Source organism: Engraulis encrasicolus, chromosome 19 (assembly GCF_034702125.1).
Source record: "Engraulis encrasicolus isolate BLACKSEA-1 chromosome 19, IST_EnEncr_1.0, whole genome shotgun sequence".
Classification (NCBI taxonomy): domain Eukaryota; kingdom Metazoa; phylum Chordata; class Actinopteri; order Clupeiformes; family Engraulidae; genus Engraulis; species Engraulis encrasicolus.
This window is the reverse complement of record NC_085875.1, coordinates 35,968,894-35,985,472: the sequence shown is the minus strand read 5'-3', so window position 1 is coordinate 35,985,472 and position 16,579 is coordinate 35,968,894. Positions and strand designations below refer to the sequence as shown.

Here is a 16,579-nt window from a genome sequence, read left to right as displayed (position 1 = left end):
CAATGAATACAATGTGTGGCTCCGCTGCGCAAACAAAGCTAGACAAGTGAAATAGAAAGAAAGCCACCATTGAGAGTCAAAGGCTGTTTTCAATCTTAATTAAAAGATGCGTTCGTGACAAAGAGCTGCAGTATGATTTTCTCACCCATTTTATGTGTGATGCAAAAAGACTACCCTGTTAGTATTCAACAAAGCTGAACCTTGGTTTAGTATGTTGATTCACAAGTTCTGTATGTTATTATATTTCATATGTGCTGCCTTTGGCACATACTGTAGGACAGATGATCTCCAGTGTTTGGGTAGCACTTTAGAATAACTACCCATAGAAAGCTTTACGAACACTTTGTAAATAATGAACTAATTATCAACAAAACATTTACAAATGTTTGTAGACGAGTAAGAAATACTATGTGAGCACAGCAAACACAGCACAGCCGCATTTCTCCTGAAAATGTGTCCTCTAAAGACCTGAAGGCATGAAACCACTGGATATAGGAGTATTTGGCAGACAAACAAACATAAAACTAATCCAGTACAAGTCGATTCCCACTACACTGTGCAGTGGTGCTTTGGTTCTAACTCATTTACAAACATTTGTAAATATTTTGTTTATGATAATTTCATTTATAATGTTAATACAGTGTTAATAAAGCTTTTTGGGGTAGTTATTCTAAAGTGTTACCAGTGTTTGAATTACAAGCCAAGTATGTTGTATACTGTGAAAATCAACAAGTTCCCAGAGTAACCCTCAGTTTGCCATTGTGTTGGGAATCCCTCGAAGTTCTTCGGGGGAACCTAAACATTCTCCAAGGAACCTGTAGCTGTAGGTGATAATTTGGAATAATTTGGATCATTTTCTTGGAAGAACCCAAAAGGTTTCTTGAAGGTTCCTCAGAAAACCCACAATCCAAGTGCTCTTTGAGGAGTCTTTGATGGCTACCATAAAAGAACCCCTAAACTTTATCTTAGGAACCTTAGGGTCTTAGAACTTTTAGGTTCTTTACAGAACTCTTAGATTCCTCACAATGCAAATGAAGATTCCTTGAGGAACTGCAAACATTTTTACAGTGTACATGGAGAATAAGGGATCAAGCTGGCAGAGGTACGGACCCTGTGAGATCCATAATAAATATTAATACTGAGGAGTATGCCCCCAAAATATCATCTGACAACACTGATTGGATATACATCTGTTATACAGATGAAGCTTTTGAAAAGAGGCTTGGAGGATGTGGCTGTATAGAGCCATGTGACAGTAAGAGGAATTGCTTGTGTTTCATCTAAATTCAAGAATGTCAATAAATACCATTGTGGTACACACTCACAACTAAGCTTCTGGCCTCAGCATGGGACTGTCAATGTGCTAGACACCCTTCTCCTCTCCCGGTGTGGTCAGTGTTGCTCTATTATACATCTTGCCTATGGCATTACACGCCCAGTGGGACTAAAGAAAAAGCATTGCTCGTGTGCAATTTAATAAATATAAAAAACAAAATCAAGAAAAACAGAAATTGAGCAGAATTAGCAGCAAAACATGATAACATGACATCGGACCAATTTTTTGTCTACACATTTCATTTACAAAAAAACAAAAACAAAAAAACTAAAAACAGAAATTCACAGTAACGATGAGAAACTTCGTAACACCATGCTGGATAAAAAACAGTAATAGTATCAGGATTACACGTCAAACTCCTGAACTCCACCAGTTGCAAAGAAAGTGGAAAAAGATGTTTTGATTGAAAACAAATTTGTTTTTTTTTTGTGTGTTTTTACATGTATGTCACTCATTCACTGTCAATGTATCACATTCACATGCTCAGCCATAGCAGTTACAGTATGTGTTTGAAAAAAGGATAGTCAGTAGCGTTCCAGCGAAAACAGACCCGATCAAAAACCTTGCAGTACAATATGTTTGTGATTGTTGTATTTGTACTTGTTTGATTTAGTCAGCTTTCATGCCAGTCAGTAACCAATTCTAACTATTATTAGAATAGTAAACTTGATTTAATGAAAAAAACTACCTCTGCAAAAGTAACACCTTCATAGCCCTGGGACCTCATGTAAAAAGCTTGCTCACACACAACAGCGCTTTGTACGTAACTTCTCAGGAAATCTTTCAGATGTATTAAGACTGTCATCGCATGGAAAAGCGCATGTGCACACAATGCCATGTGAAATCGGATGTACCAAAACAATGTGTGTGAAAACATGCTTATGCATGGATTGATACAGTTTTTTTTGGTGTACATGGATCTTTTAAGATTTTCACATATGCAAAGATTTAGTAGGAAATCCACACAAGTATTAGTACATGAGCAGGGCTGGACTGGGGGAGAAATAGGGCCCGGGTAATTTTGGCTTAAAGGGGCCCCTCATTATTAGCGGCACAGAACTGAATCACTGGTGGGCCCTGCACCCTCGTCGGCCCCTATTTTTCAGAAATGTAAAAAAATAAGATTTTTTTTCTTCTTCTTCTTACATTTCTGAAAATAGGGGCCCACGAGAGTGCGGGGCCCACCGGGAAATGCCCGCTATGCCAGATGGCCAGTCCAGCCCAGTACATGAGGCCCCAGGTAATTCTCCTCGTCTGCCTGTGTGTGGTCGTGGGCATGAGAAAGAGCGGCGTTCTGGGCTGAGGACAACAAGCGCATGAGATGAGGATGAGTTCATGCTGGAAGAGCCGTTGTTGTTGTTGTTAGTGAGTGTGTGTGTCTGTGTGTGTGTGTGTGTGTGTGTGTGTGTGTGTGTGTGTGTGTGTGTGTGTGTGTGTGTGTGTGTGTGTGTGTGAATCTGCGGTTTGCGTTATGGAGTCTGTGTGGAGCCAATAGAGAGAAAAAAAAGAGCAACAGAAAAAAGGGAGGCCTTCCGGACCACGGTTAATGTGCCAATTTCTCCCTCCCTCCCTCCCTCCCTCCCTTGCTGGCTGGCTCTCAGCCAATTTCCAAAAGGGTTGCCCCTTTGTGCTACTCTCCCAACCCCAAACCCAACCCAACCCCCACCACATGGCCTGAATTTTTGTTTTTCTGTTGGTTTGTTTGTATGACGGTGAAGTGGATCATGCGGAAGAGAAGAGTCTAAGATATGTTAACTGCTGTTTGCTACGGTCTCCGTGCCTGTGGGGGGCGCCGTCTGATGTTAGTCCGTGTGGCAAGGTGGGTGTCAGACAGACAGACAGTCAGACAGACAGACAGACAAACAGACAGACAAGCAGACAGACAGACAGTATGACTGATACAAGGGGAACACAGAAGATCATAGTTGCGTGCAGAGGGGAAGGAAGGAAGGATGGGGGGATTTGAAAGAGGAGTAAAAGAGAGGGGTGGGTCCATATGATGGAGGGATCAGTATTCATCCTGGTCCAGATGGGCCTGCTCGTCAAGGTCTTCATCTTCTGGAGGTGCGAAGCCGTCCTAGGGGAAGACAATCACAGTGGTTGGTTACCCACTTAAGATAGGGCCTCCGATTAGCAGTGGTTTTCAATGTGGGGGCCGGGGACTAGGGCTGCACGATATCAGAAAAAAATCGATACTCGATAACAGCATGCAATACCTCGCTAACGATATTTATTTTATTTAAAGATTTTTTTGGGGTCTTTTACGACTTTATTGACAGGACAGTTTGAGAGGTGGACAGGAGGCAAATGGGGAGAGAGACGGGGAGGGGTCGGCAAATGACCAGGGCCGGGAATCGAACCTGGGTTGGCCGCATGGCAGACGAGTTCCCTACCGATTGGCCACGGCAGGGCCAAATAACGATATTTAAACGATATTTAGAAATATCGCTGAGTGTTTTTCTTGTCACCAATTTTTCGGTCTGTGTGGGGGGCGCAGTTTTAGTCGTGGCGGGCTTCTAGCGCATTTGTTGACATTCAGCTTGTGATTGGACAGCACAGAAAATGTGTACTTATTATCGATAATTAAGTAATTTTCGCGATATGCATATCGCCACCCTTGATATCGTGATTTCGATACATTTTCAATATATTGTGCAGCCCTACCGGGGACCCCTGGGGCACCGTGAGGCGGTGCTTGGGGTCCACAGCAAGTTGGAAGGAAAAGTACAGCAAAACAAAAAGACTAATAATCAAGTAAATTGAATAACTAGTGTACATCAAAATTAACCAAAAGTAAAGCACTGCATTATTATAATCTGTTGCATCTCTGAATATCAGCTGTCTTCGTTATTTTAAATCCCAGAGGGGCACTTACTCACAGACCTAGACTAGTCTATGTGGTGCATAGAAAAATTGTGTGGCAAAATCCATGTAAGGTGGGGCCTTGGCTGGAACCTACCAGTATAACATTTATACTAATATATTCCAGCCAAAGCTTAGGAACCTCTGGAAAAACTAGACGAACCCGCCTAGCGGTGAAAAATGTTTTTGCCTGCCGAGATGGTCTTGCACTGACCTGTGTAAGATCATAACAGGCAGATTCCAGACTAAACATTTCATGTTTTGGTCTGTCTCACCAGGTGAATACCTGTTGTAAATCTGCTAGAGCTTCAATGACAGTGACCAACTCGACCAAGCCGGCATTGTTAAAGACTCTCAAGTGTGTCATGTAGAACTGACGTAGTAGAAAAGTGTTTTCAATGATCACAACTTTCCTCTGGCACAACCGTGCACATTACGGAGCTACACACAACTGATTTTTTAAAAAAAAATATATGTATCTGAAACTGGGATTGTTGCTTGAAATTGGCACATTTTGCTTTCACACATTGAAATATTACTGTAGAATTGAGCTAGAACATCGGAAATCCATGTGTGGGAAATCAGCCCAGTCATACCCAAGCTGAAATTATAAACAGTGAGGAAGTAATATGTAAAATCTGTGCTAAGGTGATAGGCTGGCCCTGATGAATGACACATCGGAAGATTGTTGATGGAAACAACACGTTGTTTTTCAAACTGCGTCTGTGCCTATTGGCCAACACTTTTTCGTCACTCTTTCCAAACACTCTCCGCTTTTCATCCAAAGATTCAAAACAAATCAAAACACGTCTCCTGCGCTGTGATAAGTCAGCCAGATTCAGGGCATTGGGGTATTGTCCGAGGCTAGACCCACTCACAGGCAAAAATGATTTTGGCCGCTGGCGGATGGGGCTAGTTTACTACGCTACTAAGAAGAGGTAATTGTGGAAAGTTTGCCTGCTAGTACAAGGGTGGGCAATTATTGTATTTGGGCCCAAGGGCCACATTGGATTGAGAATATTGACCAATACATTAGATGAACACAACACAGTACTCAAGATTAATTTTAAACCCACAAGACCCATGGTAGCAATTTTAAGAATGTTGAGTGAGAGTGACAGTTTGAATTTAAAAGTTGTACTTTTATGCTGCTGTGCTGGTCCAATGAAATGGCTCAGCGGGCCGCATGTGGCCCCGGGGCCTGAGTTTGCCCACATTCTGTCTAAAGTCAAAAGAGAAAAATGTTGTGTTACAAGCTCAAGGCTTAAAATAAAATCATGTTCTTTTCAACTGTCATGCCAACGAGTAGCCTGGTTCTCACGCAGACCCTTGTGCATTTTTGCCCAAATTCATCCATCTGCATGAGAACCAGGTTAGCCAACAAGGTGCCGAAGCGTAAAGCCTCATTCACACATGTCACTACTAGTTACTCGCTCAGCGAGTTAAGTCAATAGAATGTCTATGTGTTCCAGGGAGGTGAGTAGACGAGGAGTGTACAAGCGATGCGATGTGGGCGGGTTCCGAGTTGAAAATATTTGAACTTCGAGCCAGGCGAGTAAGCTAGTAACTAATTAGAATGCAGAGTTCGCTACTTCTCGCCTGTGCATTGGCAGTTAAAGCCGCGGGAACCTTTAGTGAACGTTCCATGAGCAAGTGGCGAGTAGGTGAACGAGCGAGAAGCTAGTAACTAGCAGCGATGTGTGTGAACGTAGTGTAAAGCCGGACATGTTGCCTACCTCTGTGGCATAGAGGATGTCTATTATTCGGGACAGGACTGGGTTGGTGTCACTCTCGTGTTCTTGGCAGATTAGCTCAATGTCCCTCAGTTTACTGAAGTAGAAGTCTCTCTCCTTTTCAAGTCCGTCCACCGTCAGCTTCAGCTCCATTAACTTTGGAAAGAGACAGAGGAAGGGTTGGGGGTGGGGTGGAGGTGGGTCAGAATAACCATGTTGTTTTTAATTTATTCATTACTGTATGTCAGAAGTCGTTTCATGGATATACCCAAACAAATATCTTAGGCAGAGTTTTATCCTTTGACACTGAATTGCCAACTAGGGACATAGCATGGCAGCGTTATGGCAGAATGAAGGGGCTCATCCCTATGTTCCCCGGGCCTTATGTTCCCCGCAACCAGGGAGCATAGGACCCTTTTTTCAAAAAAAGGGTCCTATGTTGCCTGCTGCTTCCAAGTAGACTGTTGCCGCATGGCAAAGTGCAGGTTGTTGTTGCACCTGTGACAGGTTAGGTTTAGGGATAGTTTTGGTCAGGGCACAAATGTACAACTCAGAAACATTGCATTACTGACAGATTAGACTTAGGGATGGTTTTGGGAAGGGCACAATTTGAAAACTCTGAAACATTGCATTACTGCTGGGTTAAATTTAGGGATGGTTTTGGGAAGGGTTAGATACAATGCGGAGAACATAGAACCCTTTTAGAAAAAGGGTATTTAGGGTTAGGGTTAGGGAACATAGATACGCTCCCGAATGAAGGCATCTGTGCTAGGCAGTATTCACATGTCATCTTCCTGTTCTCAGCATCTCTTGCTCTAGTCTACCTGCTGATTGAGCTCCACCATCTCCGCGTCGCTGCCGCCGTTCCGTGAGAGGGAGGGGTTCTTCCTGATGGTGGTGGTCACCCTCTGTGGTGTGGGCATGTTCTTGGGGACTGTTGGGGATGTTCTCTGTGGTCCTGGCAAAAAAGTGTCAAACCAAGAAAAGCTTATGTTTCTTTCATCACAAAAATATTATAGAAAAGTTCAATTAAAAGCAATTGATTGACACTAGCCTCATGCAACCAAAGCGTGATATTAACTTTTCTCCAAGCTGTCCCAAAATAGCGTAGCATGTTAGCAGTAATGTGCAGCTGTGCCCCTTCCTTACAAAATTGATGGGAGGGTTTTTAATGGTGCCATGTTGCTATGGAGACCAACCTGAAGGTAATTTTAGGCTCTACAAACATTAGCAGACTGGCTCAGTACTTTACTCAGCTTAAAACACTAAGGAATCTAATGCAATCTAAGGAATTTAATGCAATGTACTAATGCAATTTAGACATTTTCATTTAGAAGAAAATATTAATCTGCTTCCAGAAACAATTCAAAGTATTTCTGTAATTTACGATTGGAGAGTCAAATTTCAGCCAGCTGTAAACTAGCAAGTGTATACGGTTCTAAATAGTAGACCAAGCTATAAAAAGGACACAGATGGCCCTGATGCAAAACTTTATTTTTGCTAGTCCACCAGCCTGTTTCGACAAAGCAATTTGTCTCTTCACTTCTTAGAATTACAGTTTATTACTTGAAGTTTTTTTTAGAATATTGTTTCCATAAGAAGGGGTCATTTGTAATCATTCAGCACACGTTTGGCAAAGCGCTTCATCCACTCCTGCAGGAGAACACTTTGAACTCCTTGCACTTCTCTCTCCTCCTCTACTCCATCAAATAATTGTTAACACTTACCTTGACGCCTGTGTTATAGGCCTACAGTACGCATGACATGACTGTGTCAGACTCATAATAGTGTCAAAACATTGTCATAACATTCATTCATGGGCGAGTCATAAACACAATGTCAACGTTTAATCATCATGAAAAGTTGACATTGATTGGGCTGTCTCTACCTTATCTAAATGTCACTGAGTGACAACATTCATAAAATGTTCATGACATTGACATAATGTTTACGACAAGGACATGACTGCGTTACGACACTGTTATGACACGGCTATGCCATACGTATGACGACAGCGTTAAGTAAAGTGTTATCAATTGATTATACAGACGTTCAACAGGTGAAATCTTCACCTGTTACTTAGCTGTGAAGAGCCTCCTGGTTTTAGGCGCTATAATACAGCATCTTCACATGTTCATCCCAGCTGTTCACTGAACTAGCTTATTCTAGTAAGCACAACTCTGCCAGCAGAAGAGTTAACTAGTTAAGAAATCATATGCCACAGATACAGACTTGTGATTGGGGGTATGTGGTACCACACATTAAAAATGCAGTGTTATTTCATCCCTTAAAGCAGTGATAATTAAACTTTTTTTCTTAACACACCCCCTTAACTGTGCCCAAGACAAGCCGTGCGCCCCCAACCCAAACCTCTACACGTGTATACACACTAAAAATGATTTAAGTGATTAATTACAATGATTCTTGCTTCAGACATTAATCAATACCTAAATTACTTTACATGGGGACCACATTTTTAATCATTTAATTTTGATTTGGCCAAATTATAATGTTTGCTAGCAGAATCACAACCTCAAAATTCCGCTCACCCCCTGAAATCTCTGGAGCACACCCAAGTGTTGCCCGCACCCCAGGTTAAGAACTACTGACTTAGAGAGTACTTAAGAGAGAGAGTACACAGTAATCTCGGACACACTCTAGAGGGTCGCGAAGCCCTCTTGATATTAAGGGGTTTCATTTTAAAACCAGATATAGCCCATGTTGAATAAATTACAAAGCATTTAACCAATATGCATAGAAGCAACAAAATGTAAGTGCTATATTAAACATTTATTCTAGGCCTATATTTGACCGAAGACGAATAGAGGAATAAAATGATAACTAAAATGAGTTTTTGCAGGAATCAGAGGGTGTCATATGACTCCCTCTCATGCGGGCGCTCGTGCGGTTGGGTCACCACAGCTTACAATGGTAAAAACACGGGTCCCTGAAGAAAAAGTTTGGGAACCACTGCTCTAGAGGATGTTAACTCAACCTTCTAAAGAAATAGCACTGCAAATGTTACTGTACAAATTGCTTCTGAACACAGGTTGCCTATTACTACAACTTGCACCACAGTCCTTGCCTTTAGCAGGTCTTGTACCAAAAGCCTTGTGTTGCATTCTTGCCTTTAACGGGACATGTAGCGTTCCTGTTACTGCTTCTAGTGCATGAACCACAAAGTAGACAAACCGTTTTAGGTATCTTTTCTGATCTTACTGATGACTTCAGGGATGGAGTGTGTGCCTGAGATTTTTGACCAAAAAAATGTCCTACACCAACTGCAAAATTTGTAGCTTGTAATTGGGTCTCATCGCTGGTTTGTTACAGCCAGTATACCACAAGGAAGGTCAGAGGTAGCTGAGTTCAGAGCTGAAAGGCCTGCTGTGTGCTCAGCATCAGCACCCTGAACAAAGCCTTTTGTCAGAGCCTGTCACCTCGAGGGGCACCCCCAAAGAGTTCTCCTTCAGGAAGCAGGCAGGCAAAGTCTTTTTGGAAGAGCGCACACTGCCACGCCACTGTGCAGAGATGCAAAGCAAAGGGCAACAGAAGCTAGCCCCAAAGCAACGATGTTCTTAAATAGAGAAAGATCATCCGAATTCTTCCCAACTAATGCAAAAGAGTTTGCTCAACTTTGGTCTCCTAAGGGGGCGTTGTCCCCTCCTTCTTCTTCTTCTGTTTTTGTAATGTTTGAGGGATGGCTTGCACAAGCTGTGCGCTACTGCCGTCTACAGCGCCAAGGGAACTCCATTTATTCTCAACCTGAGGTCTCCAAAGGTCTCTTAACCGAAGGTCTCCTAAAGGGTCATTCACCTGACATCACATGGATCCCGGAAATGTCCTAGCCTGAAGTATCTTTCTCTAATGGAAGATTTTTGACCAAAGAGTTCTCCTACAGGAAGCAAGCAGGCAAAGTCTTTTTTGAAGAGCGGCACGCACACTGCCACGCCACAGTGCAGAGATGCAAAGCAAAGGGCAACAGAAGCTAGCCTTGAAAAGTCAAGATTAAAATGCAGATTGTGGGATTCAGCGAACCGTTTAAGTGCTGAATGAGAAAGACCATACGTATGTGCATACGTATATACCACAACAGAGTAAGGAAATGACCCATCTTCAGTTCATGTCCTTTCTTCTGAGGATTCAATACCTAGCTAATTGGGCTTAGTGTATTAAATTATACAAGTATACATGTATACAGGGAAGCCAACAGGGGCGGACAAAGGGGTATCTTGTCTCCGGCCCAGAGAGACAGGAGGCCCAGAAATGGATCACCATTACATTGTGTGTATTGGATTTGGGGCCCTTTCAGACGTCTTTGTCCCGGGCCCAGCCAAAGTTGTCAGCGGCCCTGAATGTATACATGTATACATTTTACAGATTCAGAGGTAGGTGGTGGTATTGAACTAATCAAAGCAAGCTTGTGAATGGAGAGAAGCTGCTGTGCGTGTGGGTCGTGCTGTGCACTGGCTGTCTGCCAAGGGCAGAGGGGGCCAGTTAGCGCTTAGCGGCAGTGAACAAGCTAGCCAAAAGAAAACAGAGAGCAGAGGGTTACCTGGGGGGCCACAACTTTTCTTGGGTTTGTGGGAAAAGTGTTCACCTGGGTTGGGGGCTGGGTTCACATCCTGGCCCTGCCGCGCCTGCATCGGATCGTAGTCTTTGCCGTCGTAGTTGGCGTCGAAGAACTTCTTGAACCATTGAACGAACTCAAAGTTGTCCTGGAATTTGCCCTTCACGAGCCTCTCCACTGGAATGATCTATACAATTGTCATGGTGGGCGAAGAAGAAAGACAAAGAAAAAAAACATGCAGGGAGACTGTGGTGAGAAATTGCAGCGCTTAGGACAATCAGAGCATTGTTAGGGGGGGTTCATCACTCAATCCTCACACAAAGAAAATGAACCAAAGAAGAAAAACACACTTTGAGACATAACAATGCCTGGGCAGAATAAAACTATCCCATTTGTTGTTTACCATAACATGTGTCTCAAAGCAAAGATGAAAAACACTAAAGATATAACTGAGATACTATGTTATAGGTCCTACAAATGGATATGGGATTTAAGAACAAACAACAGCATTATTTGAAACGCTTAAGTGTCTTTCTTTAAATTCTGTGACGACTGCTAGCAGTTACAGATTAATCTAATTAAACCAATAGGAGGGCTTAGACAAGAATTGAGGATAATCTTGCTCCCGAAACAAACACAAGACAAACTGAAACTGACATGATCCCAATCCTACGTTAATTATCACCTTTCTGATTTCAGCAAAACAGAGACAAAGGACAGTGACATTATTTGAAACATTATGCTTACATGTCTACTGATAGCAGCTACAGATTAATCTAATTAAACCAATAGGAGGACTTAGACAAGAATTGACAATAATCTTGTACCCAAAACACGAAACAAAACAGCATGATCTCCATCCAACTACGTAAATTACCACATTTCTGATTTCAGCAAAACAAACGACAAGACAAAGGACAGTGAATGGAATATGTGAATGAATGTGGTTATGAATATGTATATGTAGGTATGTATGTATTTGAGTATGTGTAAGAACGCCATCTTATGCCCTAGTCTGCTGCCATATAAGGGACCACAATGGAAATAAGTCTTGGGACTTTTTTGTGTACATTCCTGTCTATTCTATTACGTTCAATGTATGGTTACTGTTGCTATACAATGTTTTGACATATAATAGACTAAATAAATTAATTCATTAATTCATTCAGTAAAGTAATGGAAAAGAAATGAGCTGACTTTGTCAACGTTCATCCTCTTGAAGGCGGCCTGCAGCACTTTGAAGTTGTGTATGAACTCGTGCTCCAGCTTGGCCTGAAACTTCACCTTCTTCAGCAGTATGCAGCCTGGGAAGAGCATGTCCATGAACTGGCAGTAGGCCGCCCCTGCACATGGAGACAGAGAGGGGGGAGGAAGAGGAGGAGAAGAAGGTCAAAGGTGACCACAGAAGTCACAATTGTTAGCCAATCTACTGTGATCTGTCCCTTAGAGCCATACTCAGACAATGGCCAAAAGTATAAATCACACTGATTAAAGTTCAAGGCAGCCTGGGAAGAGCATGTCCATCAACTGGCAGTAGGCCGCCCCTGCACACAGAGACAGAGGAGGGAGGACAATGACATTTAAAAGCTCTTTACTGAACCAACCATGGTCCATACATCCACCAAAACAAACCCCACCTCCCACCCCACCCTACCCTACTCCATTAAAAACAACCCCTTACCAAAGAAACCTTAACCCACCACCCTCATTAGCTGTCCACACCCCCTTATCCACACACCACATCTTATCGAATAGCTCAAGGTTGTCTATAGCCTGATAGTAGGCATGCTCTACAGTGATCCTGGACTCAAACAGGGCCTTGAACATTCCCACCCGGTCCCCCACACACCCCTCTTCCTCCAGTCTGTTAAAGGTCAAAGGTGACTACAGAGGTCACACTTGTTAGCCAAATAGTCTACTCCCAGTTGATGAACTACTGTGATCTGTCTCCTATAGCCATAGTCAGACAATGGCCAAAAAGTACAAATCACACTGATTAAGGTCCAAGGCAATGACATTATATGACATTATAAGTTATAAACTATGTTGCATGTATCATTGTATCAAATGATATAGGACAATGCAATGCAGATGACTTTAACTATGATCCAAGTGATCAGAAGCAGACACCTCTTGATTACCTCTTGACACAATGGCCACGTTTACACATAAACAAGGCCAATCTGAAGGCATTATCTATGGATCAAAGAAAACAAAAACACCAAAATAGTAATGGATAAGGTTTAAAAGAGACTGATCACAGTAAGCCTAAACCAGGGATAAGCAAATCTAACCACCAACACAGAGAGATCATTTGAGTAGAGTAGAGTAGAGTAACTTTATTGATCCCCGGGGGAAAATGTAGGTGTAAAGTAGCTTACATAAATACACATAATGCCCCCCTGGACGTGGACATTTCTAGACACATGTAACACAGATAATAGCCTGGCGATGCAATCCGATGTACTCCACCCAAAAATTTTGGCTCCGCACATCGTCTGGGAAAAGCCTCCAGCTCGTTTCTCTCAGTGTTTAGCCAATCAGCAAACGGTTAACAGTGGTGACGCAGAACTCACCCGCCAAGTCCGTTACTGATTGGTTAAGGCAGTGGTTCTTAACCTGGGGTGCGGGCACCCCCTGGGAGTGCGCTAGAGATTTCAGGGGGTGCACAGAATTTTTGTGTTGAGGTTGTGACCAAAATTGTGCTTGCTAACATTGTAATTAGGTCAAATTAAGACTAAATTAAAATATGTTTTGGTCTCCATTTTAAGTCATTATGGTATTGATAAATGTCTATAGCAAGAATCATTGTAATTAATCACTTAAATATTTTTTTAGTGCATATACGCATGTGGAAGTTTATGTTGGGGATGCACGGCTTGTCTTGGGCACAGTTAAGGGGGTGCGTTAAGAAAAAAAGGTTAAGAACCACTGGGTTAAGGTAACTATATTCACACTTTTGTTTTGTTATTTGTATGCTTTTGCGACACTGTATCGTAACAGTCATGCTAATAAAGCGCAATACGGGTTTTAATTTGAATTCAGAACTCCAATGAATTCAAATGGTTGAGTAACATCAGACCATATCCCACCCTCCACGGAGACGGATTCCTCGTGGCTTTTGCCAGACTGTTTGACAGAGTCAACAGTCGGCTTTCCGCCCAGGCTACACAGATAATAGTCAGGGAGGGAAAAAAATAAAGACTATAGAAAAATAAAAAGTCAATTGTGCAGAAACGTATTCTGTGAGTTGGTGTAGACAAATGTGCAAAAAACACACTCTGTGAATTAAGATAGATGAAGAAGAAGATTAACATGACCTGAAATGAGTGTTGACTACACATCTATTATATAATATTGTGGTGTAGAATTTAGAGATAAGACATAAATAGTATTCAAAGTTAAGCATCTGCACTTGTTGTTCTGTATATTTCCTGAGCACTTTGTATCTGCTAGCGATGTTGGCTATGATTATGTCCTCTTTTGAAAGTCGCTTTGGTTATAAAGCGTCTGCCAAATGCAATGTAATGTAAAGTAATAAAGTTATGGAGGTGAGAGAGTAAGAGAGGAGAGTGTGTGCTGGGCTGGCAGTCTCACCTGAACACATCTGCTCTATCTTGGTGTAGGTGAGCTGTATAGAATCGTTGACCCAGGCCAGCATGTCATGGCGGCTCAGGTTCTCGTTGGTCACAGAGGTGGAATACACGTTCACAGCCATGACTGACCTGATAGTGGAGAGGGAACAACACGTTATGAGGGAAGTCAACGGGGGGGGGACGGGGGGGGACAACGACAAAGGGGTCACTTGCCTAGGGCCCAGGGAGAGAGAGGGCCCAGAATTGGATCCTCATTACATTGTATTGGGTTTGGGGCCCTTTCAGATGTCTTTGTCTCCGGTCCAACACGTCATGATACGCCGAAGGGCCAGTGAGGTTATTCTGGGATATGCGGATCTGTTAGTTAGACCGACTCCTACCGTTCTTATGCACATTCACATGGACAACAATTGTATCAGAGCACATAATACCCTGAAATTATACTGACAGAAATTCAAAACATATAGTATCATTCTGCAGTATGCCTTATGTGACTCATCTTGATTCAGAGTACAATTACTGCTTGAGAAAGCTGCATAGGCCAACCAATGACATGGTTATAAATTAAGATATCCAGGCTGTTAATCAGTGGAATATATTTAAAGGGAGAAAGGCAGCAATCACTTCTCCAACTTCCAATCTACTGTTGCTAATCCTTTCAGATTAGTGAGGGTTCTGCGGGGTTCGTGTCAGCTACTTGACACATCTGTTTTCCCCCCCTGATCATCTTGAGGTGGCGAGTTGTTAAACAGCAATAATGTTGAAAATGCTCAAACACCAACCAATCGGCAATGTGTTACATGTTATGATCATGGCAATTTGTAATGTGGTTCCTTGATCATGCAGACGAGACGGAAGACGGTAGGCTACTTAAAATAATTAAAATGGCTGTTGTAAATAGGCCCTATTATTTGTTGAGTAATACTGAAATCAACTTCATCAATTCGCCCGGTGAAACTGTGCTATTTCATGCTGATTCTTGCCTGCACAAGAATACGCTAAGAAGAGCGACGGCCTGTTACCACCCCCTCCTCCCACAGTGCGCAGTGCATTGGACGAGACTAGAGCTATAGACTACACACCGGCTCTATCAACAGCGGCACAGATACTCATTGTAATCTCCCCGGGTATTAAATCGCAATGTGGCCATGTTTAGGCGTTCACGCACTACTCACAACCCTCAGTTCAAACCAACGGATGCTGCTTGCAGAACCACGTCAATTAAGTTAAGGTATGGATTCAATGGCATCCTCTTTTCCGATGACAGTCCATGTTATTCTTGTGCGCATACCCGTGGAAATGTGCAGTGTAGGCCTCCCCTGCTAACACCTCCACGTATGGTTTTGCCAGAGCATACTCTATGCGTTCCCCCCGCTATATTAATTTCAGAACAATGCTGTGGCGTTCCCACGAGCTAAAGGACAAACGCATGCCGTCATTATGGGGGGAACTGCCCATTCGACTCCCCTCTGCAGGCCCCACTGGATATTTACCCACAACATTGTCACTGTACACGCACATTCTCAATGGATAGCAAGGCGCGCTGCTGACACAATAAATCGCATCTCATAATTGCCCAAGGCCACGTAAAAATTAGTGATATGGAGATAAAATAACAAAAGACCGTAATAAATCACCTGTATCTCACTTACAGTGTTTAGAGTGCGTCCGTCTGTGCCGTTATTTCGTTTGCGGTATCCCTTCTGTCAGCCCCCCTCTCGTAGATTCTCCGCTGATGGGAGACGGCCACCCCGTGCGCCTGCAATAAAGCCGTGGCGATGTCTGAGCGCATGCGCATTCCAGCGGCAGCCATGGAGAAGCGCAGCTTTTACGCAGGACTGGATGACCGAGATACGCCGGGGCGTAGCGACAGTCTGGCCCATGATCTGATATTCCACAGCACCGTAATTTGCCTAAAATCCATGTCATCACTCACCACTGCCATTCATAAGATTTGTAATAGAGTCACTGACATGTATAAAGGACTGTGTGCCCGAAGCACTGTGTTGCATATTTGAACCGTTTTGTTTTATTAGAGAATAATTCAAGGACTGCAGGAAACTATTTCACTTGATGATGGTTTATTTGCACTTACTTGTGTGGTGAACATGTTTAAATCAATAAGAGTGCATAACAGTGCACATTTTCAAAATACAAAAGAAACCAGTGCATTATAATTACTGTTTAAATTAAGTCAACACATATACATGAAAATATTGAGCACCAATAGAAAAGTGTACACCAGGGCCCTAATGTTCATTTTAAGGACAAATAAGATAGATTTTATTCAGACATTCACTTCAATGTGGATCAATGTCTGTGTTTGTATCCCCGTTGGCAGAAAGGGGCAGTGAGAAGAAGTGGTGGAGAAGAAGACCAAGGCAAAAGAGAGGGAGACATTATGAGATTATAAAATAAAAGAGCAGTGCCCACCGGAGAGCCAAACAAAAAGCAGAACATTGACAGGGTCAAGACCTGTTAGGGG

At 42.7% G+C, this 16,579-nt stretch overlaps 1 protein-coding gene across 1 annotated transcript; it reads right to left on the bottom strand.

The window, feature by feature from the left end:
* Positions 1-3,067: 3,067 nt before the first annotated feature.
* On the bottom strand, positions 3,068-15,816 carry mapre3a (microtubule-associated protein, RP/EB family, member 3a). The gene is made up of 7 exons (XM_063224178.1): positions 15,747-15,816; positions 14,096-14,223; positions 11,696-11,841; positions 10,529-10,685; positions 6,756-6,889; positions 5,935-6,087; positions 3,068-3,413 (listed from the first exon to the last, which is right to left on the bottom strand). Exons 2-7 carry the CDS (start codon positions 14,214-14,216, stop codon positions 3,345-3,347), a joined length of 780 nt encoding a protein of 259 aa, XP_063080248.1. The 5' UTR covers positions 14,217-14,223; positions 15,747-15,816; the 3' UTR covers positions 3,068-3,344.
* Positions 15,817-16,579: the final 763 nt, after the last annotated feature.

Coding starts and splice junctions, on each gene's coding strand:
- mapre3a (XM_063224178.1), bottom strand. CDS start 14,216: ATGGCTGTGAACGTGTATTCCACCTCTGTGACCAACGAGAACCTGAGC. Junction 10,686..11,695: donor AGAGGATGAACGTTGACAAA/GTCAGCTCATTT, acceptor ACAATTGTATAG/ATCATTCCAGTGGAGAGGCT. Junction 3,414..5,934: donor ACATCCTCTATGCCACAGAG/GTAGGCAACATG, acceptor GTCTTCCCCTAG/GACGGCTTCGCACCTCCAGA.